A 26,367-nucleotide genomic window follows, 5' to 3' on the forward strand; every position below is an offset into this window, starting at 1 on the left:
CTTTCACCATTAAATAGTCTTGGCATGCTTGTCAAAATCAACTGGACATCAATGTGTGAATTTATTTCTGGGACCTTAATTCTATTCCATGCCAATACCGCACTATTTTGATTACTGTAGCCTTGCAATAAGTTTCGAAATTGGGAAATGTGTAGGCTCCAATTTTTTTCTTTCACAAGATTATTTTGGCTTCAGAGTCCCTTGCAATTCCAAATGAATTTGAATATTGGCTTTCCATTTCTACAAAAAAAAAGGGCCACTGGAATTCTGATAGGGCTTGCACTGGATCTGTAGATCACTTTGGTAGTATTGACATATTAACAACATTAAGTCTTCCAATACATGAACATGAGATGTCTTCCCATTTATTTAGGTCTTCTTCAACAAGTTTTATAGTTTTCAGGTTTCAAGTCTTTTACCTCCTTGGTAAATTTATTTCTTGGTACTGTATCGATACAATTCTGAGATATCATCATCTCCTGGTTTGATTTGTTATGTTTATAACTCTTACAAAGTTAATATTTTGATATATAGCTGTATCGCCAGAGGCATCCAAACAATAATTAAATATTCCTCTCACACTAACTTTTATCAACCCATTAAAACAAACCAGTTCTATCAGGGTTTTCCAAAGATTACTTTTAAATAAGTTTTTGCAAATAAGATAAGTCAGCTAGAAGATTCCTACTTAGGGAAGTCAATAGATAGACTAATTTAGGTTCTCATTTGCAACTTACACTTGTATCACATGAGGGAAACGGCTACAATCATATACAGCAATTCTAAATAAATATATCCATCGTTTCTTCCAAATCATTAGGCTAAAGTGGTTTCTAATTTTGTCTACATTGAACAGATTAAAAATATTTTCAGGAATTCCCTGGCAGTCCAGTGGTTAGGACTCAGCGCTCTCACTTGCAAGCCTTGGTTCAATCCCTGGTCAGGGAACTAAAATCCCGCAAGCTGCACGGCATGGCCAAAAAATTTTTTTTAATAAATAAATATTTTTGATTCAGACATTGTGAATAAATTAGCTAGCCTCTAAGAAAATCATTTCCCTGGATGTCAATTTCAAGCCCAATGAGATTTTAAAAACTTCGTATTTTTTTAGAAATGAATGAACAGATTTTTTTCTCTTAAAACTATGTTCATTTATACCAAAAGGAGAATTTCCCAGATATTCAAAGGATCTTACTGAACATAAAATAAACTTACACTTGTTATATGATGATATAAATACTGGATTTTCCATTTTATTTGTGCCATTTCTCTGCTCTGTCAATTCAAATTCTGTAATATCTCTTGACCTATCACTATTGTCACTGCAGTTCAAGACCAATTACCTCTTTTCTGGATATAATAACAACTTTATAACTGTTTTATCTATAGTCAGTCTCTAGCAGCACTGACTCATTCCACATGTGAAATAAAATTCATAGTTTATGGCAACACAAGAAAAATTTAAACATAAAAAATTCTCTCTGCCTTTTGGCTTCCTCTCTCCCCTCTACTACTGTGCACTGTGAATCGGCATTACGCATCCACCAAACCTCCCCACTGGCAGAAATACCTGCTTAACCATGAATGCAACATTCTCCTAGCTCCAACAAGACCACTTAAAAGATAACATTGCTTCTGGATCTTGTAAGGGGGCCATTTTTTGCAGATCTGGATTGTGTAAACTGTCAGTAATATGTCATTTAGTGTACAGCACTCTGTCTCAAAAAACTTATAATTGTGCTCTGAATTCTAATGGGCATATAATTTCTCAGAGCTTTCTGAGATGCTGTTCTGGGTTATAATCCTCAATTTGGCTCAAATAAAATTTTTCTTTTCTTTCTTAGACTGACTGATTAATTTTTAGTCCACACAGAATGTTCCCACATTTACAAAGCACAGCTCTGATCATATCACATCTTCCCCACCTTGTCTTCCATTCAAATCGCAAGCGTCCTATGCTCTAACCCCAAACCAACTTTCTTGTCTTATCTCTCTTCCTACTGTATCCTTACAAGCAGGATTACTTCCATTTTCCATCTCTGAACTTTAGCATATGCTATTTTTTAGTCTCCCTTTTCTTCTCCCGTATCCAAGCACCTGAAAAAGCTGACCCCAAATCAAGGCTTAGGAAAAACACCAACTCCTGCATATAGCCTTCTGTAATTCCCTATCAGACACTAATGTGACCCCTCCCTTCTTTGAACTGCCATAGCACATTCTTTGCATTTCTTATATGGCATCATCCACATTCAGTCCTGGATCTGATTAATAGCAAGGATTCAAGCCAGACTGCCTATATTTCAATCCCGGCTTTGCTACTAACTAGCTGTATGTCACTGGGCAAGTTACTTGATTTCTCTGTGTCCCAATTTCTTCCTCTGTAAAATGGGATAATAAAAGTAACTATTTCATGGGAATTCCCTGGTAGTGCAGTGGTTAAGAATCCGCCTGGGGGCTCCCCTGGTGGTGCAGTGGTTAAGAATCCGCCTGCCAATGCAGGGTACACGGGTTCGAGCCCTGGTCCGGGAAGATCCCACATGCCGCGGAGCAACTAAGCCCGTGCACCACAACTACTGAGCCTGCGCTCTAGAGCCTGCGAGCCACAACTACTGAGCCCACATGCCACAACTACTGAAGCCCGTGCACCTAGAGCCCGTGTTCCGCAACAAGAGAAGCCACTGCAATGAGAAGCCTGCAAACCACAATGAAGAGTAGCCCCCACTCGCTGCAACTAGAGAAAGCCCACATGCAGCGACAAAGACCCAAAGCAGCCAAAAATAAATAAATAAATTAAAAAAGAAAAAAAAAATCTGCCTGCCAAACAGGGAACATGGTTTCGAGCCCTGGTCTGGGAAGATCCCACATGCCACGAAGCAACTAAGCCCGTGCACCACAACTACTGAGCCTGTGTTCTACAGCCTGTGAGCCATAACTACTGAGCCTGAGCGCCTAGAGCCCGTGCTCTGCAACGCGAGAAACCACCACAATGAGAAGCTCATGCACTGCAATGAAGAGTAGCCCCTGCCCGCCACAACTAGAAAAAGCCTGCATGCAGCCACGAAGACCCAAATGCAGCCAAAAATAAATACCTAAAAATAAATTTAAAAAAGTAACTATTTCATGTGATGAGGACTAAACAAATTAATATTAATAAAGTGTTTAGAACAGCACCAAGAGCATAATAAGCTCGAGTGTTTGTTAAATAAAATTTTGTATGCTCATCTCCTCCACACTGCTTATAAAATTGTAAAGCAACCTTCAAGTCAGCAGCAAATAATTCAATTGAGTACATCTTATGAGATAATGGGATTCAGACCTTCCTAAGAGCTCACAAATTAGTGGCAATGACATACTGATAAAAGGCAGGAAGCAACTTCTGTAACAACAGTATGTGCAAAATCGATAACATCTATGAAGTGCCAACCATAAGCCAGGCACTGACCTAAATTCTATTTTGGTCTTATATCAAAAGGACCATTTTAACATACCAAGTGAAGCAGTACATAAGCTTTATTTTCCTGTGTTTCCCACCCCCAGAGTCTAACCATTCACACAATCACAAAAACCAATTAAAAAAACATAGTTCTAGGGGAATTCCCTGGTGGTTTAGTGGTTAGGACTTGATGCTTTCACTGCCGGGGCCCAGGTTCGATCCCTGGTCGGAGAACTAAGATCCTGCAAGCCTCACGGTGGAAAAAAAAAAAAAAGAAAGAAACTTTAAAAAAGAATGTAAAAGATGTACAAATATTAATATATTATACAAACTTAGAGGAAACAGAAATCATTACAGCTTAGAATAATCTGAAAAGGCGCCCCCCCCCAAAAAAAGATGGGAACAGAGGAAAGAAGGAGTGATACTGTCTGGAAAATGGAGAATTCTAGGAAGGTTTCCTAAAAGCTTTAACATTTGAATTGGTTTTGAAATCAGGTACAGAGGAAGAACACTTTGGATAAAGAGAAAAGCATGAGTAAAGGAAGAGAAACAGAACTGAGAAAGGAACACCGAAATGAATAACAATGGGACAGGTGGAGGAATATCCTTCCCTGGAGATATTTAGGGAAGATATAAATATTTGTCCTTCCAGTTAGCTCGGGTTCACTTGTGTCTAGAACCTGGCATCTACCTTCCAGGTCTATGGGTCTACATATCATGAACCACGAACCTTCACTCATTCATGTACCAAATACTCAATGAGCATCTAATGGGTACCAGGCACTGTGTTAGTACCTGGTTTATTCAGTGTGAACAAACAAATCTTCCCTCACAGAACTTAGATTCTTGTGTGTAAAGGGGGAGGAAAAAAATTAAATAAGTAAAATACTTTAAATGTTAGACATTGATAAGTGCTATACAGAAAAATAAAGCATGAAGGAGGACTAGGCGTACTGGTTAGTGCAATTTAATATTGGATACTTAGGAGAGGTCTTACTGAAAAGTGAGGGAAAAGCCATGGGAATATGTAAGGAAGAGCCTTACAGGCATTTAGAATAGCTGGTGCAATGGCTGTGTGGTTGTAGCATGTTAGCAAGCCAGGCAGTTTCAAGGAACATTAATTCAGGACAGTGTGACTGAAAAAGGAGAGGTATAAGAGGTATAAGAAGAGGTATAAGAAGAGGTATAAAAGGTAATGGTTTAAGAAGTACAAATGCTATAGAAGACTTCAGTGATAGTTCTGACTGGTATGAAAGATCTTTGAAGAATTTTGAGCAGAGGAGTGACATGATTTGACTTAGTTTTAACAGGATCACTTGGGCTGCTGTGTTGAAAATAAACTGATGGGGGAAAGGCTACCAATAAGACGACCAGCTAGACATGAAAGGATGTTCAACATCACTAATCATTAAAGAAAAACAAAACTACAATGAGGTATCACCTCACACCACTCAGAATGGCCATCATCAAAAAATCTACAAACAATAAATGCTGGAGAGGGTGTGGAGTAAAGGGAACCCTCTTGCACTGTTGGTGGGAATGTAAATTGATATAGCCACTATGTGGAACAGTATGGAGGTTCCTTAAAAAACTAAAAATAGAACTACCATATGACCCAGCAGTCCCCTACTGGGCATATACCCTGAGAAAACCATAATTCAAAAAGAGTCATGTACCACAATGTTCACTGCAGCGCTATTTGCAATAGCCAGGACACAGAAGCAACCTAAGTGTCCATCGACAGATGAATGGATAAAGAAGATGTGGCATATACATACAATGGAAAAAGAAACAAAATTGAATTATTTACAGTGAGGTAGATGGACCTAGAGACTGTCATACAGAGTGAAGTAAGTCAGAAAGAGAAAAACAACTACTGTATGCTAACACATATATATGGAATCTAAAAGAAAATGGTTCTGAAGAACCTACGGGCAGGACAGGAATAAAGACACAGACATAGAGAATGTATTTGAGGACATGGGGAGGGGGAAGGGCAAGCTGGGACAAAGTGAGAGAGTGGCATTGACATATATACCCTATCAAATATAAAACAGATAGCTAGTGGGAACCAGCCACATAGCACAGGGAGATCAGCTTGGTACTTTGTGACCACCTAGAGGGGTGGGATAAGGAGGGTGGGAGGGAGACGCCAAGAGGGAGGAGATATGGGGATATATGTATATGTATAGCTGATTCACTTTGTTATAAAGCAGAAACTAACACGCCATTGTAAAGCAATTATACTCTAATAAAGATGTTTTAAAAAAATGAAAAAAAAGACCAGTTAGGAGACCACTACACAAATCCAAGATTAACTTAGACCAAGACTGGCCCAAGGATTGAGGGGTGGTTGGGTTCCAGATATATTTGGAAGGTAGAGCCAGAAGAATTTCCTAACAGACTGGACACAGAATATGAAAGAAGCCTTAAAGATGACTCCAAAGTTTTAAGCCTGGTAACTGGAAGGATGGCACTGCCATTAACTTAGAGAAGACTACAAGAAGAGGAGGTTTTGAGGGAAGATCAGGAGGTCAGAATTGAACTTGCTAAGCTTGAGATGTCTATGTAAGTAGAGATGTCAAGTGTGCAAGAAGACACTCAAGTCGAGGAGTTCCCTGGTAGCCTAGTGGTTAGGATTCCAGGCTTCCACTGCCGTGGCTGGGGTTTAATCCCTGGTCAGGGAACTAAGATCCTGCAAGCCACGTGGCACAGCCGACAAAGTTAATTAATTAATTAATTAATTAATTAAAAAGACCCTCAAGTCTAACAAAACAGGGAAGACAGTCAGGCTGAAGGAAGATATTTGGAAGACAACATCAGTATAGAGACAGTATTTAAGGCCAGGAGACTGGATAGCTCACCAAGGAAATGGATAGAGACAAATAAAACTTACAGAGACTGAGCCCTTGAGTTTTTCAAAATGAGTGAAATATGGGGTCAGAAAGAGGGATGTACGGAGATAGAAATTAAATTGTGGGAGATGAGGGATGCCGAAGGAGTCCAGGGTTTCTTGTGGTGCTTGAACACAATGAGATTAGAGCTGGTAGTCTCAAAGCCAAAAGTGGCAGCAAGCTTGTAAGTGCTGGGAGATAGGGAAGACCAGGGGTTTGGCTAGAAACAGCATTCTGAAGCCACTGTTCACCCCTATCAATGGGCATGCAGTGACACTGGAGGGAGGGGAAGACAATCTTACTCTGAACATGCAGTGTTCAGCAGTGACCTCCTGGTGCAGTCACTGGAGGGAGAGCAGCCAGGGCTCCTTCTTGGGGATCCTTATATTTTCATTTAACCTGTGGTTAAATACTGTCTTCCATGTATAACACTGGGAACAGCTACGCTAATAATCAATGGAACAGCACCTCCTTCCTCTGCACTATTTTCCAGAGCAGTTTTCACCAACTCCTTTCATTCTTCTGAAAAGAAGACTATCAGTTCCTCCATCCCAAGAGAAAAGAAATGTATTCCTTGAGGGCCAGAAAATAAAACATTCCTTAAGCAGATTTTAGGGCCATCTGTTTTTATTTGTGCTACAATGAACCTTCAAAATTATGCTTTTGTAACTTCACATTTCTCTGAAGAATATGTGTAGCTTTGAACTAAAATAAACCAAAACTCTGATTTTAGAATTACACAGGGAAAAGAATCTCAAGAGGCCATTCAGCCTAAATTATACAAGACGGGGATTACAAAGATATACAACTTCACAGATTCTTGCATTATATCACAACCAATATAAATTTCTCTATTTCTCTCTGGTTTTGAGTAAAGAATTAATACAATTTTGTTCCGTTTTGCTTGAAACTTTGACATGAGGTTAACTCTTTGGCTCTATTCCCCCTGTGACATGATGAAAGTTTGAATGTCCACTACATTTCTTGAAAATTTTTGTTATTTTTTAGTTATATTTAAAATAATTGGCAAAATGTACATATTCAGTACATATTTAAAGTGTACAATCTGATGAATTTTGGTATGTGTATATACCCATATAAACAGCACTTGAAATCACTCTACTCTGTTCCACCAATCTAGAAATACATATTATACCAAAACCATACTGTCTTGATTAACCTACCTTTAAAATAAGCCTTAACATCAGGTAGTGTAAGTCTTTGAATTATGTTCTTTTTCAAAGTTGTCTCAGCTATTCTAGATTTTTTTGCATCTCCATATATATTTTAGAATCAGTGTCTCAGTTTCTATTTTGAAACAGCCTGCTGGTATTTTGATTGGGTCTGTATTGAAGCTATGAATCAATTCCGGGAGAAATGACATCTTAACAATATTGAGTCTTCTGATACATAAATATAGTATATCTCTTCACTTATTTGGGTCTTCAATTTCTCTTAGCAATATTCTGTAGTTTTCAGTGTATGAAAATAGTATTGTTTTTTAAAACAATTTATTTATTTATTTTTGGCTGCGTTGGGTCTTGCTGCGCATGGGCTTTCTCTAGTTGCTGCAAGCGGGGGCTACTCTTTGTTGCGGTGTGTGGGCTTCTCACTGCGGTGGCTTCTCTTGTTGCAGAGCACGGGCTCTAGGCCTGCGGGGTTCAGTAGTTGTGGCTTGCAGGCTCTAGAGCACATGCTCAGTATTTGTGGCGCACGGGCTTAGCTGCTCCACGGCATGTGGGATCCTCCCGGACCAGGGCTCGAACCCATGTCCCCTGCATTAGCAGGCATATTCTTAACCACTGTGCCACCAGGGAAGCCCTACTGTATTGTTTTTAAATTCCAATTTCTGATTGTTAGTATACAGAAATACAGTTGACTTTTACACAATGATTTTGCAACTCTGATAAATTCATTGGACCACATCTAGTACTATTCTGTAAATTCTTTAGAATTTCCTACATAGACAATCATGTTATCTGTGAATAAAGACAATCTTACTTCTTTTTCTCATCTGTATTCCTCTAATTTTGTTTTATTGCCTTATTACATTGACTAGAAGATCCACTGAAATGCTAAATAGAAATAAGAGTAGACATCATCTCCTTGTTCCCAATCTTAAAGAAGAACCAGTCAATCAAGTCACTGTTAGATATATTAATTTTAAGTTTTTCATAAATTTTCTTTATTAGATTGTAAAAGTTCTCTTCTATTTTTAAACTGCTGATACATATATATATATATACATATACATAGATAGATATCTCTCTCTATATATATATATAGAGAGAGAGGGTGTGGGGGAGAGAGAGAGAGAGATTGAATGGAAGTATGAGTTCATCAAATGCTTTTTCTGCAGCAGCTTTTTCTTTTAACGTGTTTTTCCTTTCTATCCTGTTAATATGCTGAGTTACAGATTGATTTTTGAATGTTAAAGCAATTTAGCATATTTGGAATAAGCCCCATTTAGTCATGAAGTACCTTATTATTTTGTGTATTACTGAATTGGATATACTAAAATCTTGTTATGTATTTATGCAACCACCTATGAGGGATATAGGTCTTGCAGTTTTCATTTCTTCCAATTTTTTTTCTAGTTTTGATACTAGTGTAATGAAGGCCCCATCGAAAGAGATTCCCTCCTCATCTATTTTCTAAGAGTGTATAGAACTGGTGTTATTTCTTCCTTCATTTTGTAAAAGTCACCAGTGAACATATCTAGACCTGGGCTTTTCTTTGTGAAAAGGTTTATTATAATAAATTCAACTCTTTCAATGGACGCAGGGCTATTCCAGCTACCTATTTTTTCTTGACAGAGGTATGAAAGTTGATGTTCAAAGAATTTGTCCATTTTGTCCAAGTTGGACATGTATTAGCATAAATGTGTTCATAATATGCCCTATTGTCTTCTTACTATTTACAGGACTTGTAATGATATCCCTCTCTCTCACATCTCATAATGTTAATTTGTGTTTTTACTATTTTTTAATTGAAGTATAGGTGATTTACAATATTAGTTTCAGGTGTGCAACAGTGATTCAATATTTTTATAGATTATACTGCATTTAAAGTTTATAAAATAGTGACTATATTTCCCTGTGCTGTACAATATATCCTTCTAGTCTTATTTATTTTATAGACAGTAGTTTGTACCTCCTTACTCCCCTACCCATATCTTGCCACTCCCCACACCCCTCTTCCTAGTTTATTCTCTATATCTGTGAGTCTGTTTCTGTTTGGTTATATTCATTGGTTTGTTTTATTTTTTAGATTCCACATACAAGTGATAGCATTACAGTATTTGTCTTTCTCTGTCTGATGTATTTCACTAAGCATAATACCCTCTCGGTCCGTCCATGTTGTTGTAAATGGCAGAATTTCATTCTTTCTCATGGCCGAGTAATACTCCATTACATAGATAGACAGATAGATAGATAAAGAGATATATCTATGTATCACATCTTCTTTATCCATCCATCTGTTCATGGACACTTAGGTTGCTTCTATATCTTGGCTACTGTAAATTATGCTGCTATGAACATTGGGGTACATGTATATTTTCAAATTACTGTTTTTGTTTTCTTCGAATCTACATCCAGGAGTGGAGTTGCTGAATCATATGGCAGTTCTATCTTTACTTTTTTGAGGAATCTCCATAATATTCTCCATAGTAGCTGTACCAATTTACATTCCCACTAACAGTGTACTAGGATCCCCCTTTCTCCACAGCTTTGCCAACGTTTGTTATTTATAGGCTTTTTTAAAAATTAATTTTTATTGGAGTATAGCTGCTTATAGACATTTTGATGATAGCCATTCTGACAAGTGTGAGTTGCTATCTCACTGGGGTTTTGATTTGCATTTCTCTGATGATCAGAAATGTTGAGAAACTTTTCATGTGCCTTTGGCCATGTGTATATTTTCTTTGACACAATGTCTATTCATGTCTTCTTACCTTTTTTTTTTTGGCCATGCCGTGCAGCTTGCAGAATCTTAGTTCCCCGATCAAGGATCAAACCTGGGCCCCGGCAGTGAGAGCACTGACTCCTAACCACTGGACTGCCAGGGAATTCCCTTCTGACCATTTTTAAATCAGGTTGGTTGTTTTTTTGATATTGAGTTGTGTGAACCATGTATATAGTTTGGACATTAACCCCTTATCCGTCATATCATTTGCAAATATTTTCTCCTATTCAAGAGGTTGTGTTTTCATGTTGTTGATGGTTTCCTTTGGTGTAAAAAAAAAATTTTACATTTAATTAGGTCCCACTTATTTATTTTTGCTTTTATTTCTTTTGCCTTAGGAGACAGATCTAAGAAAATCTTCCTACACTTTATGTCAACAATTTTCATTTCAGTTATAGTATTCTTCAGTTCTGACTGGTTCTTTTAAATATTTTCTAGTTCCTTGTTAAAATTCTTACTGTGTTCATCTATTATTTTCCCTAATTCAGTTAGCATTCTTATTACTAATGCTTTGAACTCTTGATCTGGTAAATTATTTGTTTCATTAGTTGTTTTTTCAGGAGTTTTCTCTCGTTCTTTCAAATGAAACAAATTCCTCTGTCTTCTCATTTTGCTTAACTTTCTCTGTGTCTATGAAATTAGGTGGCACAGTTATCTATTCTGGTCTTGAAGGGCTGTCCTTGTATGAATGTCCTTATACAGTGCACGTGCCGACTGGCTTTGGTGGGAGTGCTGCATCTGACACAAGCACAAACCGTCTCTTCCCCCAGGCTGTGCTGGCAGCTATCACCCTGGTACAAAGTGGGGTTGGAGGTGGAGTGGCTAGGAAGAGAGCCAGGTGTGGGCTGGGGCTTCTCCTCTGCTCGGTGGCCATCAACACCCTATTTGGGGTGCAGTGAGGCCCCAGGTTGCTGGAGCAGAATCCCTGAGGGTCAGGTCCAAGCTGTCTCAGTTCCCTCTAAGTGTGTGATCTCCCACTCCCAGCACCAGTTCCCTTGCTCCGGAGGGGAGCAGTACTAGAGCAAGAAGGGCTGAAGTGGGTGCTCAGCATGGGTTGCAATGCGGGCTATGGTAGTCCTGGTCCCAGAGTCCTAGAGTGCTTCAGATGCACTGCCTCCATAAACACCAGCAATGGCTGCCCCTACCCCATTCAGATGCCCTTCTGGGTCCACGTTGGCTCTGTCCTTCACAACCATGCACTCCCCTTGGCTGCAGCAGCCCTTGCCCTAGTGTGGAACTGTGTCATGGAACAACTGGGGATGGAAAGGGCACTCAGCTCAGGCTGGGGTGCATGCTGCAGTGGTTATGGGAAACCAGCCAGAGTTCTATGCAGCTTTAATCTCCTTCCTCCACCTTTTTTCAGGAGTAGCAAGTGTTTGCATGCACTTCATAATCAGAGTCTTACAGCCCTCCTGTTAGTCCCACTGGTTTTCAAACCAGCTAAGGTGCTCATCTTCTCAGTGTCAGACCTCAAGGCTAGGGTGCCCAATATGTGGCTTGAACAGCTCTCTCCCCAGGGAGGATCTCTGAGCCTATGTAATCCCCCTCCTTTTCTGTGTCTCCTTCTAGGGACACAGGTTGACCTGATCACTTCTCTTCCCTTCCTACCCGATTTTGTGCATCTGTCTTAGAGCCTTGGTTGTACAAGAATCTTTAGGCCAGCTTCCAGTTAGTTTTCAGTGAGAACTGCTCCACATGTTGATGCATTGGTGATGTGTTTGTTGGGGGGGATGGGCAGTGAGCTCCATGTCCTCCTACTCTACCACCTTTCTTGTACCCTGTGTGTTTTCACTATTTATCTAATCAATCTTATTAGAAATTTGATTTTATTGATCTCAAGAACTTTTAGTTTCATTTTTTAAACTGTTTCTCTGCCTTTTTTTTTTTTTTTTTTTTTGCGGTACGCGGGCCTCTCACCACTGCGGCCTCTCCCGTTGCGGAGCACAGGCTCCGGACGCGCAGGCTCAGCGGCCGTGGCCCGCGGGCCCAGCCGCTCCGCGGCATGTGGGATCCTCCCAGACCGGGGCACGAACCTGCGTCCCCTGCATCGGCAGGAGGACCCTCAACCACTGCGCAACCAGGGAAGCCCTCTGCCTTCTATTTTGTGAATTGCTGGTCTTTGTTATTTCCTTTCTTCTGTTTGCTTTGTGTTTCATTTGCTCTTCTTTTTCTAATTTCCTAAGGTAGAAGAGTAGGTCAATGATTTGAGATGTCTTTTTTCTCTAATATAGAAGTTTAATGCTATCAATTTCTTTCTAATCACTGCTTTAGCTGCATCCCACAAATTCTGATATGCCACGTTTTCATTTTCAGTCAGCTCAAAATATTTTCTAATTTTTCTTTAGGTTTCTTCTTTGACCCATTGGTTATTGAGAAGTGTGTATTTTATTCAAGTTTTCTATATCCTTGATGATTTTCTGTCTACTTCTTCTATCAATTATTGATACAGGGGGTTACTGAAATCTCGTAATATACTTGTGACTTCATCCTTGTAGTTCTATTTATCTATATTTGTCCTTATAGTTCTAACAGTTCTTGCTTCATGCATTTTGAAGCACTGTTATTAGATGCACAAATGTTTAGGATTGTTGTACCCTTTTGATGAATTGATCCCTTTATAGTTATGAAATGTGTCTCCTTATCCCTGGTAATATTGTTTATTCTGAAATACATTGATATTACTCTATCCACTCAAGCTTTCTTTTGATTAGTATTACTGTCGTATATCTTTTCCCATCCATTTACTTTTAAACTATCTGTATCCTCATATTCCAAGTGGTTTTCTTATTCACAGCATATAGGTGAATCTTTCTTGTTTATCAATCTAACAATTTCCCCTTTTTAATTGAGGGTGCTTAGGTCATTTATAGTTAATGTGATTACTGATATGGCTGGATTTAAATCTAGCATCTTGCCACTTATATCCTATTTGTTATATCTCCTCTTTGTTCTCCTTTTCTTCTTTTTCAGCCTTCTTTATATAATTCCAGTTTATTTTTGTTGGCTTATTAGCTATACCTCTCCATTTAAATTTTTCTAGTGGTTGCTTTTAGATTTTTATTTTACATCTTTACTTATCAATCTACTTTCAAGTAATATTATGCCACATCCCATGTCATATAGAAACTTTACATCTGTATACTTCTATTTCCCCTTTCCTGGAAATACCCTTTGTTTCTACGTAAGTTATAAACTCCACAAAACACTGTTGTTAGTTTTGCTTTAAACAATTATCTTTTAAAGAGTTTTTATGTTTACCTATATATTTGACCATCCGCTGCTCTTCATTACTTTGTGTGGTTCCAGATTTCCATTATTTGGTATTCTCCATGAAGGACTTCCTTTAACATTTCTTGTGGAATAGGTGGCTGGTAATACATTCTTTTAGCTCTTATATTCTGAAAAAGCATTTTGCTTTTCATTTTTGAAACATATTTTTACTGGGTATAAAATATAGGTTAACAGTTATCTATTTCAGTATACTTTAAAGATTTTGTACACTGTCTTGCGGATTGAACTGTTTTGATGAGAAGTCTGCTGTCATTCTTATACTCATTCCTCAGTATACAATGTGGATTTTTTTCTCTCGCTGCTTTTAAGATTCTTCTCTTTACCTCTGGGGTTAAGCAATTTGATTATGATGATTATAATGTTCCTTAATGTAGTTTTCATCCTGTTTCCTGCAGCTGGAGTTCATTGAGCTTTTTGAATCTATGTGATTATATTTCTCATTAAATTTATAAATTTTTTTTTTTTTTTTTTTTTTGCAGTACACAGGCCTCTCACTGCCACGGCCCCACCCATTGTGGAGTGCAGGCTCTGGACGGGCAGGCTCAGTGGCCATAGCTCACAGGTCTAGCTGCTCTGCCGCATGTGGGATCTTCCTGGACTGGGGCACGAACCCGTGTCCCCTGCATTGGCAGGTGGACTCTCAACCACTGCGCCACCAGGGAAGCCCCTAAATTTATAAAATTTTTGATCACTGATTCTTCAAATATCTTTTCTGTCAACCCACTTCTCTCCTTTGGAGACTTCAATTACAGAGTTAGGCCATCCAACACTTCCCACATCTCAATCATGTGCTGTTCATTTAATTTTTCAGCCTTTTCTCTTTGTGTTTTGTTTTGGATAGTTCTATTGCTGTTTAAAGTTTATTAAATTTTTTCAGCAGTGTCTGATCTGCCATTAATCTCATCCAATGTATTTTTCATCTCATTGTCATTTTTGCTTCTTGAAGCTTGATTTGGGTCTTTTTTATATTTTCTGTGTCTCTCCTTAACAGGTATGTGCCTTGATCTTGTTGAAGCTTTATTTTAAGCTTGTTAGGTAGGACCAGAGCAGCCCAAATTTATGGATAACTTCGATCCTTAGGAATTATTTGTCCCTTTCTTACTCTAGCTCATAAGAATACAAATTATTCCTGGACCTCTGAGAACTGTTCTCCCTGCTCCTTTCCAGTGTTTTTCTCACATACATGCACTGATTAGTAATCAGCTGAAGACACAATAGGAACCTCCTGCAGATCTCCAGAGTTCTTTTATTTCCATAATCTGTCTTGTAAATTCTAGCCATCATGCCCTCCCTACACTGTCTTCAATGCAGGGAGACCTCTAGGCTCAGTTTAGGTTCCCCCCCTAACTGCTCTATGGCCTGGAAACTCCAGACAGTAAAGTAGGGTAATCATAGGGCTCACCTTCTCTGCCCCATTGTCCTTTGTATTTTCCCCCCACATATTTTGTCTTGATGTTTAGCTATTTACAGTGGACTGCTATGTTAGTGCGCTAGTGCTGCTATAAGAAAGTACTGCAAACTGGTGGCTTAAACAATAGAAATTTATTGTCTCACAATTCTGGAGGCTAGAAGTCCAAAATTAAGATGTCAGCAGAGCTGGTTCCATTTGAGGGCTGTAAAAGGAAAGATTTGTTCCAGACCTCTCTCCTTGACTTGCAGAGTCAAGGACTTGACCTGACTTCCATCTTCTCCCTATGTCTCTTCATATCACCTTCTCTTTATGCATATCTATGTCCAAATTTCCCCTTCTTGTAAGTCATACTAGGTTAGGGCTTTACCTCTGTAAAGACCCTATAATCAGCCCTACAATCAGATGTAATCATTAAACTGATGTCTATGAAAATCGGTTTAGTATAGTGTTTAAGAGTAGAATTAGAGTGTCTGGGTTTGGAATTAGAGTGTCTGGGTTTGATTCTAGCTCCAACACTTGCTTGCTCTGTGCCTTAATTTCCTCATCTGTAAAAAGGTAATTACCCTACTCATTTCACAGAAATAGTGTGAAGATACATAGATGCTTAGAATAGTACCTGATATATAATATACCCTAAATAGATGTTAGTTAACACAATGATCAAAATAATCTCATCATAAGAACATGAGTAGCGTTACCTAGACCAACAGAGATCTTGCATGGCCTTGATGAAGGAGGTTAGAAAATTTATATACAATGACTACTTCATTTATTAAAATTACTACTTCAGAAATATTATCTTCTAGCTTTCTAAGCTTAAAGTCTTTCCTTATATGGAAAAAAATGTTGCCTGCCATTTCAGTAAACAAAGAATGTTGCCTGCCATTCTGGTAAACAACAAATGTTGCCTATCATCAAGTCATCAGCCACTGCACCTGCCACCAACAGTGCACCCTTAGGGTAAATCAGGATGGAGAAAAACAGGATACTGGCCCTAGAGAGTTAAGATGCCTGTCTAAGGAATAATTTCAGTGAGCCCTGACTCTTGCATTTTCCCATAAATAGAAAAGCACTAAAATCATTAACTTGAGATGTCTGGTTTTTTTTATGATTAGCAGTACTCTTCTGATGTTCAACTACATGTTTTGTTTTGTTTTTTCCCAGCAAAAACTCCTATATATCCTGGCTCCTCCCTTACCTCTTTGGAACAGCTCCTCAGAGCTATCTGAGAGGCTGTATCCTGGGCTATAGTCCTCAATAAGGCCACTGTATAAAACATAATTCTCAACTTTTACGCTGTGCTTTTCTTTTTTTTTTTTCAGTTGACACTTAGAGGCCTCCTCTCTCCACATTTTACATATAGCTGCCAAAACTCAGTTTTCTAAAATTCTACTTTGGTTAATTCACTTTTCTGCTTTAGAACCTGTAAAATCTCTACAAATTATCATATTAGAGTCTAGACTCCTTTGTGTGGTTTCTGAAAGCCTCTGAATATCCAGCAGTCTCTTTGTACAACTTCATTTCCCAGTCGCCTTTAGCCTCTTCTTCACTAGGCAGGTTGATATCTCCCATCCTCCCTACCAGACATGCCCATTCCTGGTGCTTTCCTGCCTTTTGTTTAGGCTGGTATCTATCCCTCTTTTCACTTATTTTCCACCCTTCACTTTATAGTGCCTATACATCCTTCACTGTCCATTTCAAATCTTTCCTTCATTTACATTTACATGAATGTTTATAAACATCTACATGGAATGTGCTGCTCTGGCTGTTAGGGATTCAGGCTCATTTAGACATAAAGCAAATTCCTGACTGCTTCATTTATCAGAGCTCTCCCTTCTTTGAATCTTTAATAAACTTCCAATAAGTTTCAGCACTTATTTCCATATTACTTTATCTTTTAGTTATTTTTATATTATTTATATATCTATATTTTGTTTTTACATTTTATGTTGTTTATATTTTATTTCTGTTTCATTCAATATATATTTCTTGTGCAATTACTCTATACTAGATAGACTGTTAATGATACAGTGGTAAACAAGACAGACACAGTCCCTCATGGAACTAAGTCTAGTAGAGAAAACAGACACTGAATAAGGAATTACAAATATAGTGAGTATTACACATAGAATGTGTGTTATTAAATGAAAGCCTATCTGAAATAAATATGTGGAAAAATGAAAGCCTATCTGAGAAAATGCCATTTAAACTGAAACCTGAAAATTGAGTATGTGTTATGCAAATGAAGAGTAGGGGAAGTGCAACAATTAGAAAATAGCTTGTGCAAAGGCTATAAACAAAAGAAAACATAGTTCAGGGAGTGATAAGAAAAACTAAAGGTGCAAATAAAGAAAAATGAATGAGAGGAAAAGTGGAATATTGTGGTGATTAAATGAAATAATGTATAAGAAATTACTTTTTCAACTATTAGACACAAGACAATTCAACTGTCCAACATCATGAGAAATAAAATTACACTGAGTTAAAACAAAAATTGAATTAGAAGGGAAGTCAGTCTGCTAAATTAAGTAAGAAAAATAAGTGATATATAATTGGTAAACTTTATTGAAAATTAAATGTAATAAATGACAAGAAATACAGGTACTGTTTTTGAATAAAGATTTCTGAACCTGCACAACCATAAACGTAGGAGGCAGAATTCAGATAAAGACAGATAATATGAATGGCAGTTGTTGTCATGAATGTCCTCAGTCAAGTACTGAAATAATTATGGGGGCCTCAAAGCTTTTACAAATATACTTGTATAAACAGATCTAATTACCAAACACAAAGTACCATCTTGTAAACATCAAGGATAGCAATGTATGTTATCCACTTGGAGCTGACATCTGATCATCTCACTTCTGGCAATAAGCTCCCAGAAGGCAGGCAAAATGTCTGATTCATCTTTGTATCATATCACGGAATATATTTAATAGACGTTTGTGAAATAGATAGTAACATTTCAAATATGGGAAATAAAACAAGTTTTCAAAGCATAGCCTCCTTTAAAAACTATTTAGGGCATAAATTACATAAAAATAGTTCTCTTTAAAGATTTGACTCTAGTTTAGCATGGTTCCAAGGTAGGACTATCTAATAGCTAATTGTATCCCAGGAAAAATTAAGCACACATTCTAACTACTATTTTCTAGTGTCCTGAAAAAAGCCATCAGACAGAAAGTCACAGGGTAAATGTTTTCTTCAAATAGGTCATTCCTACATAATAATACTGAGCCCTGAGCTTAAAAGTCCAGTAAGACATTTCTGTGATTTTAAGTGTATATCAAGTATAAAATGTTTATTGAATGTACAAATGAGTAAGTGAATAAATGGCTGAATGAGAAAGGAAAAAAGAAAGGAAGAAAAGGAAGAAAGAGAAGGAGGGAAGAAGTTATTTTATACCAAGATATGGTGGAAGAAGTAACTGTGGAGTTATCACCCTGTCTAATAAAACAACAAATTTTAACATTATATCAAACTAATTTTTAAATTTTCTATTTTAAATCACAATGATTACTATCCAACACTTTAGAACCCATTTTAAGAAATTTTTAAATTCAAGTACTACTTCACATGGCAAATAGGCAAGAACAGTTATTACATAATTCTGTTATGTGTAGTATGCACAATTTCATTTTAGTTACAAAATACAGCTTAATTCAAAATGCAAACATTTGCTTTCAAAAACTTATTTAAAAATAATTTTGGGACTTATAGGTGAGCTATGATTAAACATTAAGTATAGTTAAAAGTAATATATACTTATAGAAAGAGGGAAAAATAAAAGATCCCACCACTAATAAATATTATAAAGTTAATTTTATACCTCAAAAAGCAAATCTGTCACTGACTGTCAGCATCAAAAGGTCAAAACACAACACATGACACAAGCAAAGACTACATAAATCACAAATTTAATGTTTTGTCTTTCTGTTATGGAATTCCCTATCACTGATCTAAGTCATATAATATTATGAACTGATTTCGCTGTCGATTAACTAAAATTTTACATGTAATCATGTATTTCTCATCTTCATTTATGATATTCAATTATGAAAAATTCATGGGAAATCTTACCTCATTGTATCTGTTGCTGGGAATTTTGATGCTGGTTTTCCGAACTTCCATATCAACCACCAAACCTTGAACTACTGGCAATGTATACTGGTAATTTCTAAAGTCCTAGGCAAAACCAGATTGAAGTGGAAGAAAGAATTCATCAATGGCAGGATTTAATTTATAGTAATAAAATGAGCATAAATAAAAAGAATGTCAAAATTAAAAGATCTCATTCATTTAAATAATAAGAAAATGTATAATGAAAGCCCCATTGTGTATATTCTACTCTCTGATTAGTCTGTAAACTCTTACAAAGAAGCAGACTAAAAAGTTTCATATACCCTTTATATACAATATTAAACAAATATTTGAATGTTTATCCCTGCTTTGTCACCACCTAACATTTTCTGTATTTATTTAACTATCTCCTCCCTCTAAGGTAAGCTCCAATAGGGTAAGGATGCTCACTTGTTTTGTTCTTATTATATCCCAAATGCCTGGAACATCCTGGGGACTAAATGAATACCTGTAGAGTAAAACATGCACGCATATATACTCCACATCTAGTGTGGCTGAAGCAAAATGAGCAAGAATGGTAGGAGTTGAGATCAAAGTGATAGCACGCAGCTAGATTTCATAGGGTCTGGTAGGTCACCACAAGGACCTTTGCCTTAACTTTGAGAAGGCTTTTGACCTATTTTGACGGATCTCTCTGACTTTCTCTGTAAAGAATAGATGGAAAGGGAACAAGAATAGAAGAAAGGATATCAGATAAGCATAATAAAAATAATCCAGGCAAAAGACAGTGATAACTTGAACCAAGATGTTAACAGTTCAAAAGATGGTGAGAAGTTATCAAACTCTAAATATATTTTGAAGGGAAAAAGGACAATATTTGCCCTTAGGTTGGATGTGGAATGTGAAAAAAAAAAAAGAGATGACTCTGAATTTCATGGCCTGGGCAAGTTGAAGACAGGAACTGCCATTTACTGAGATGTAGAATATGACAGGAAGGGGAAGTCAGAAGACTGCAGGAGAAGAACCAAGCAAGAATGGTGTCCTGGAGGCTAAGAAAAGAAAACGTGTAGATATTAGTAAGTTGCTGGATGGAACTGTGTGAAAATTATCTTCTGATTGCTTCTATTCACTCAGGGAAATTGGGCTAAGCCATCAGCTGAAACTGAGGAAAGGAGAGGAGGCACTGGAAATTTGAGAAGAGATCACATGCAAATAGTCATCTAGGGAAGTAGGAATGTATTATGGACCAGGAAGGATTGCCAGGTAGGTCCAAGAGCTTCCTTAATGGTATTGGTCATGAATCTAAAATGAGACCGGTGAGTATGCTACTCTTTTTGTCTTCACTCATATTTAAGCTTGGATGTAAGTTAAGAATGAAGGAAGAATTAGATCCAACCAGGTATAATCAACTGACTTTTGATAAAGGTGCAAAGGCAAGTAAATGACAAATGATACTGAAATGACTGGACATACAAGTGGGAAAAAAAAGAACTTCAAACAATGCCTAACAATCATAAAGATTAACTAAAAATGGATCACTGACCTAAATATAAAACTTAAAACTACAAACTTTTTTTTTTTTTTTTTTGCGGTACGCGGGCCTCTCCCGTTGCGGAGCACAGGCAATGGACGTGCAGGGTCAGCGGCCATGGCTTATGGGCCTAGCCGCTCCACGGCATGTGGGATCTTCCCGGACCGGGGCATGAACCCATGTCCCCTGCATCGGCAGGTGGACTCTCAACCACTGCGCCACCAGGGAATCCCGAACTACAAACTTTTTAGAAGAAAACATGGAGGAAAATGTTTGTGATATAAGTTTCAGTCAATAAGTTCTTAGATATGATATAAAAAGAACACTCCATAAAAAAATTAATAAACTGGACTTCAACAAAATTAAAAACTTTTGTTCTGTGAAAGACACTGTTAAGAGAATGAAAAGATAAATTACAAACTGGGAGAAAATATTTTTAAATGATACAAATCTACCAAAGGACTTACATTCAGAATAGATGAAATACTCTCAAAACTCAACAATAAGAAAACAACAACCATATTTTTAAAATATGAACAGTTGAAAAAATCTGAACATTCACTAAAGATATAAAGAAGACAAAATAAGCAAATGAAAGATGCTCTAAATCATTCATCACAGGAAATATACAAATTAAAATCACAAAAATTAAAATCACTAGACTCCTATTAGAATGACAAAAATTAAAAACCAAAAAGGAGAAATAATGAGTACTGGCCAAAAAAAAAGGATCCTTATACCTGATGAATGCAAAATACTGCAGGCATTTTATAAAACAATTTCAGTTCCTTATAATGTTAAACATACAATATGGCTCAACTATCCCACTCCCACAGAAATGAAAACTAAATATTCACACAAAACTTAATACATGGATATTTATAGCAGCTTTATTCCCAGTCGCCAGAAACTAGAAACCCAGATATGCATCAACAGGTGAATGAATAAACTGTAGTTCATACATACAATACAACACTACTCAGCAATAAAAATGAATGACCTATTGATACTGAAGGGTACCAGAATACAGTACCCCTAAATATGCCTCTTGTTAATCAGTCTTTGGCCAGTCTAATTTAGAGGGCCCCAGCTGAAGAACCTGAGATGAGTAGAAGAAAAAGATTTTATTTCCTTCCCAACAATACATATAACAACACAGATTAATCTCAAATGCATTATGATAAGTAAAAGAAGGCAGATTAAGAAGGCTACATGCTGTATAATTTCCATTATAGGACAGTCTGAAAAAACTAAAACTATAGGGACAAAGGATCAATGGTTGCCAGACATTACAGGTGCACCAGCAAATTTTCTGGTGATGGAACTGTTCTGTATCTTGATTGTGACAGTGGTAGTCACATAACTGTATACATTGTCAAAACTCTTGGAATGTACTCCAAAAAAGGTGGATTTTACCATACATAAATTGAAAAAAATAATTTTAAACAAACAGGTAGATTTAATCAGGGTTTACATTTTGCCAGGCTACCACAACACAGGGTAAAAGCGATAAAAGAACTAGAATTATGTAAAAAAGTGATTTTAATGATTAAACCATGGAATCTTAATGTAGATAAACAGAAAAGCCGGAGGAGTGAGAAACAGTGAAAAGGTGTTGAAATCAATAGGTTGTAAATCCCGGTAAAATAGGGAGAAAGTGATGATGTAGAGTGAGATGCTTCAGTAGATAATCCAATAAATATTTGTAAAAATGAATTGAGATAGGCCATAAAAACCTTAGGCTGCTGTTGTTTGATTACAGGATAAATATCTCCTTTTCATTCCAAAATAGATTACAATCTGAAAGAAAAACTATCTTGTCAAAAATGTGACTAAAAACTAAAGTTACCAAGGAGGGACAAAGGGATGGGTGTTGGAATAGAAGAATAGAGAGAGAGATCTTATAGATTAAAATATAATTTAAAAAATTTCACTTCTGGCCAAGATGGAGAAAAGGGGACTGGATTTAGCCTTCTGCCTTAAACGACCAAAATTCACACAAAACACATGGAACAATGATCACCAAGACACCAAATTTCAGACAACAAAGGACAGTGGTCCTTGAGAAACAGGAAACAAACAAGATGAGCTCTATGACTGCCCAGCTTATGCTTTAGGAGAGTTTCCAAGCTCAGATGCAGGAAGCGGGAACCCAGGCAGAGGCTGGCAGACTCCCTGAGTTGAGGAGACAAAACTGAAAATCGAGAAAAAAATCAAGGTAGCTAGAGTTCACAGGACAGAGAGGAGAAAACTGCAGAGAGAGAACTCCAAAGGTTCACACAGGGTCCCATCAGAATAGCAGTGTTCTAATTAGCAAATGTGTGTGAGGAAACTTCTTGAGGCTAGTGAAAGAAATGCCTGAAATGATTATTGGGAGCATATCTGTTACACAGGTCTGAGAATAGTGCCTATTCCCAAAACCCAGATAGAAAAAGCTCATAATTCATGGGCACTGGGTAAAGTATTACTGTATAATAAAGAATTTGGCTGACCTCTGCCCCTGGTTCCTGGGAGGTAACCTCTAAACCCATGGAATTTCCTGAGTGATATGAGTGCCTTTGTTATTCCTGGCAGACTCTGAGAGTCTATGTCAGTTTGATGACACTGATGCTAAAAGGATAACTCGGGGTGGCGGCTGGCCATTTCAGAAACATCAACCATGTGATGAGAGGCTGGGGCTCTGAGGCACGTGATATCAGCCTGACTTCTGCCGAGTGCCGAAGCGGGGCTGGAGACTGAGTTCAACCACACAGCTGGTGATTCAATCAATCAGGCCTTGTAGGGAAACTCCAATAAAAACTCAGGACACAGATGCCTAGGAGCTCATTCCATATGTATTGTTACACATCAATGTATGTGGAAAGTGACATGTTCCTGAAGACAAAGAAGCTTCTTGTTTGGGACCCTCCCAGACCTTGCACTATGTGTCTCTTCTATCGGCTGCTCCTGATTTATATCTCCCTTGTTATAATAAAACTGTATCATAAGTACAGTTGACCCCTGAATAACATGGGGGTTGGGGCGTCAACCCCTGCAAAGTTGGAAATCCATGTATAATATTACATTCAGCTCTCTGAAGTGCAGTTCTATATCTGTGGATTCAACTAAGCATGGACTGTGTAGTACACATTTATTGAAAAAAATCCACGTATAAGTGGATCTGAGCAGTTCAAGCCCTGTTGTTTAAGGGTTAACTGCATAGTACTTTGCTGAGTTCTATGAATCATTCTAGTAAATTATCAACCCTGACGGGTTAGTGGGATCTCCCACACTTGTATCTAGTTAGTCAGAACCGTGGGAGGTCTGGGGACCCCTGAACTTGCAGCTAGCATCTGAAGTAATGGCGGTCTTGTGAAGGACTGTGCTTTTAATCTGTGAAGTTTGGCTTAATTCCAGATAACACCAAAAGTCATTACAAATATAGCTGAGCTCTGAACAATGTGGGGGTTAGGGGCACTGACGCCCTCTGTGCAGTCAAAAATCCATGTACAGGGCTTCCCTGGTGGCGCAGTGGTTGAGAGTCTGCCTGCCGATGCAGGGGACACGGGTTCGTGCCCCAGTCCGGGAAGATCCCACATGTCGCGGAGCAGCTGGGCCCGTGAGCCATGGCCGCTGAGCCTGCGCGTCCGGAGCCTGTGCTCCGCAACGGGAGAGGCCACAACAGTGAGACGCCCACATACCACGCAAAAAAAAAAAAAAAAAAAAAAAAAAAAAAAAAAATCCATGTACAAATTATAGTCGGCCCTCCATATCCGTGGTTCTGCATTGGAGGATTTAACCAAGAATGGCTCAGGTAGTAAGGTAGTACTTACTGTCGAAAAAAAATCCATGTGTAAGTGGACCCTCACGGTTCAAACCAGCGATGTTCAAGGGTCAGCTGTACTCAGAAGGGTTTTGCCTTAGTAGTGGGGAATAATCAGCCCTATACTAAACAAGACTTTGGTTCCACCTTACAAATCTTAAAAGCAAGACTCAAAAGGATCAACCTATTTTTTAGATAAATTAACTGTGTTATTTGTAACCAAACGCAAGAATTTTTATAGGAACGTAAAAATACCTGGCATCCAGCAAGGTAAAATCACAATATCTGTCATCCAATAAAAAATTTTTTAAATACCAAGGATGCAAAGAAGCAGGAAAATACAACTCAAAATGCTGGGGGTGGGGGGGAATCAATCAATGGCAACTGAGTCAGAAATGAAACACATGTTAGAATTTCCAAACAAGGACATCATAATACTTATTATAATTATATTCCATATGTTTAAAAAGTTAAGTACAGGCACAGAAGATATAGAAAAAGACCCAAGTCAAACTTCTAGAAATGAAAATTACAATGGCTGAAATTACAGGAAAAAAGAAAAAGGATGGAATCAATGGCAGTTTAAGTACTGCAAAATAAAAGATTACTACAATGAGGTATCACCTCACACCAGTCAGAATGGCCATCATCAAACAATCTACAAACAATAAACGTTGGAGAGGGTGTGGAGAAAAGGGAACCCTCTTGCACTGCTGGTGGGAATGTAAATTGATACAGCCACTATGGAGAACAGTATGGAGGTTCCTTAAAAAAATTAAAAATAGAACTACCATATGACCCAGCAATCCCACTACTGGGCATATACCCTGAGAAAACCATAATTCAAAAACAGTCATGTACCACAATGTTCACTGCAGCTCCATTTACAATAGCCAGGACATGGAAGCAACCTAAGTGTCCATCGACAGAAGGATGGATAAAGAAGATGTGGCACATATATACAATGGAATATTACTCAGCCATAAAAAGAAACGAAATTGAGTTATTTGTAGTGAGGCGGATGGACCTAGAGTCTGTCATACAGAGTGAAGTAAGTCAGAAAGAGAAAAACAAATACTGTATGCTAACACATATATACGGAATCTAAAAAAAAAAAAAAAAGGTTCTGAAGAACCTAGGGGCAGGACAGGAATAAAGATGCAGACATAGAGAATGGACTTGAGGACACAGGGAGGGGGAAGGGTAAACTGGGATGAAGTGAGAGTGGCATGGACATATATACACTACCAAATGTAAAACAGATAGCTAGCGGGAAGCAGCCACATAGCACAGGGAGATCAGCTCAGTGCTTTGTGACCACCTAGAGGGGTGGGATGGGGAGGGTGGGAGGGAAATGCAAAAGGGAGGGGATATGGGGATATATATATGTATATGTATAGCTGATTCACTTTGTTATAAAACAGAAACTAACACACCATTGTAAAGCAATTATACTCCAATAAAGATGTTAAAAAAATTAAAAAGTTCCAACTCAGAAAAAAGTAAATAAAAATAAAAGATTAGTGAACTTGAGGACACAGCAATAAAAAAAAACTGTCCAAAATGAAACACACAGAGGAAAAAAAAAAACACTGAAAAAGAAATAAAGAGAGCATTAGTGGGCTTCCCTGGTGGCGCAGTGGTTGAGAATCTGCCTGCCAATGCAGGGGACACAGGTTCGAGCCCTGGTCTGGGAAGATCCCACATGCCGCAGAGCAACTAGGCCCGTGAGCCACAATTACTGAGCCTGCGTGTCTGGAGCCTGTGCTCCTCAACAAGAGAGGCCGCGATAGTGAGAGGCCCGCACACCGTGATGAAGAGTGGCCCCCACTTGCCGCAACTAGAGAAAGCCCTCGCATAGAAACGAAGACCCAACACAGCCATAAATTAAAAAAAAAAAAAAGAGAGCATTAGTGAGCTGTGAAACAATTTCAAGCAGGCTAATAAGTCTATTAACAA

The 26,367-nt window shown here is 38.0% G+C and overlaps 2 protein-coding genes across 2 annotated transcripts in view; one reads left to right on the forward strand and one right to left on the reverse strand.

Annotated features, from left to right (window-relative positions):
* CC2D1B (coiled-coil and C2 domain containing 1B) overlaps positions 1 to 10,423 on the forward strand; it is a 45,191-nt gene extending 34,768 nt beyond the window's left edge. Inside the window, exon 26 of the mRNA XM_060140073.1 lies at positions 10,310 to 10,423. The gene's annotated coding sequence lies outside the window, so the exon portion shown is untranslated. The remainder of the gene's footprint in view (positions 1 to 10,309) is intronic.
* The window catches only part of ZFYVE9 (zinc finger FYVE-type containing 9), a 185,690-nt gene that overhangs the window by 15,365 nt on the left and 143,958 nt on the right, over positions 1 to 26,367 (reverse strand). Inside the window, exon 13 of the mRNA XM_060140064.1 lies at positions 19,076 to 19,180. Within this exon, the coding sequence (XP_059996047.1) occupies positions 19,076 to 19,180 (105 nt within the window). The remainder of the gene's footprint in view (positions 1 to 19,075; positions 19,181 to 26,367) is intronic.

The sequence above is a fragment of the Lagenorhynchus albirostris genome, chromosome 2 (genome assembly GCF_949774975.1).
Source record: "Lagenorhynchus albirostris chromosome 2, mLagAlb1.1, whole genome shotgun sequence".
NCBI lineage: Eukaryota > Metazoa > Chordata > Mammalia > Artiodactyla > Delphinidae > Lagenorhynchus > Lagenorhynchus albirostris.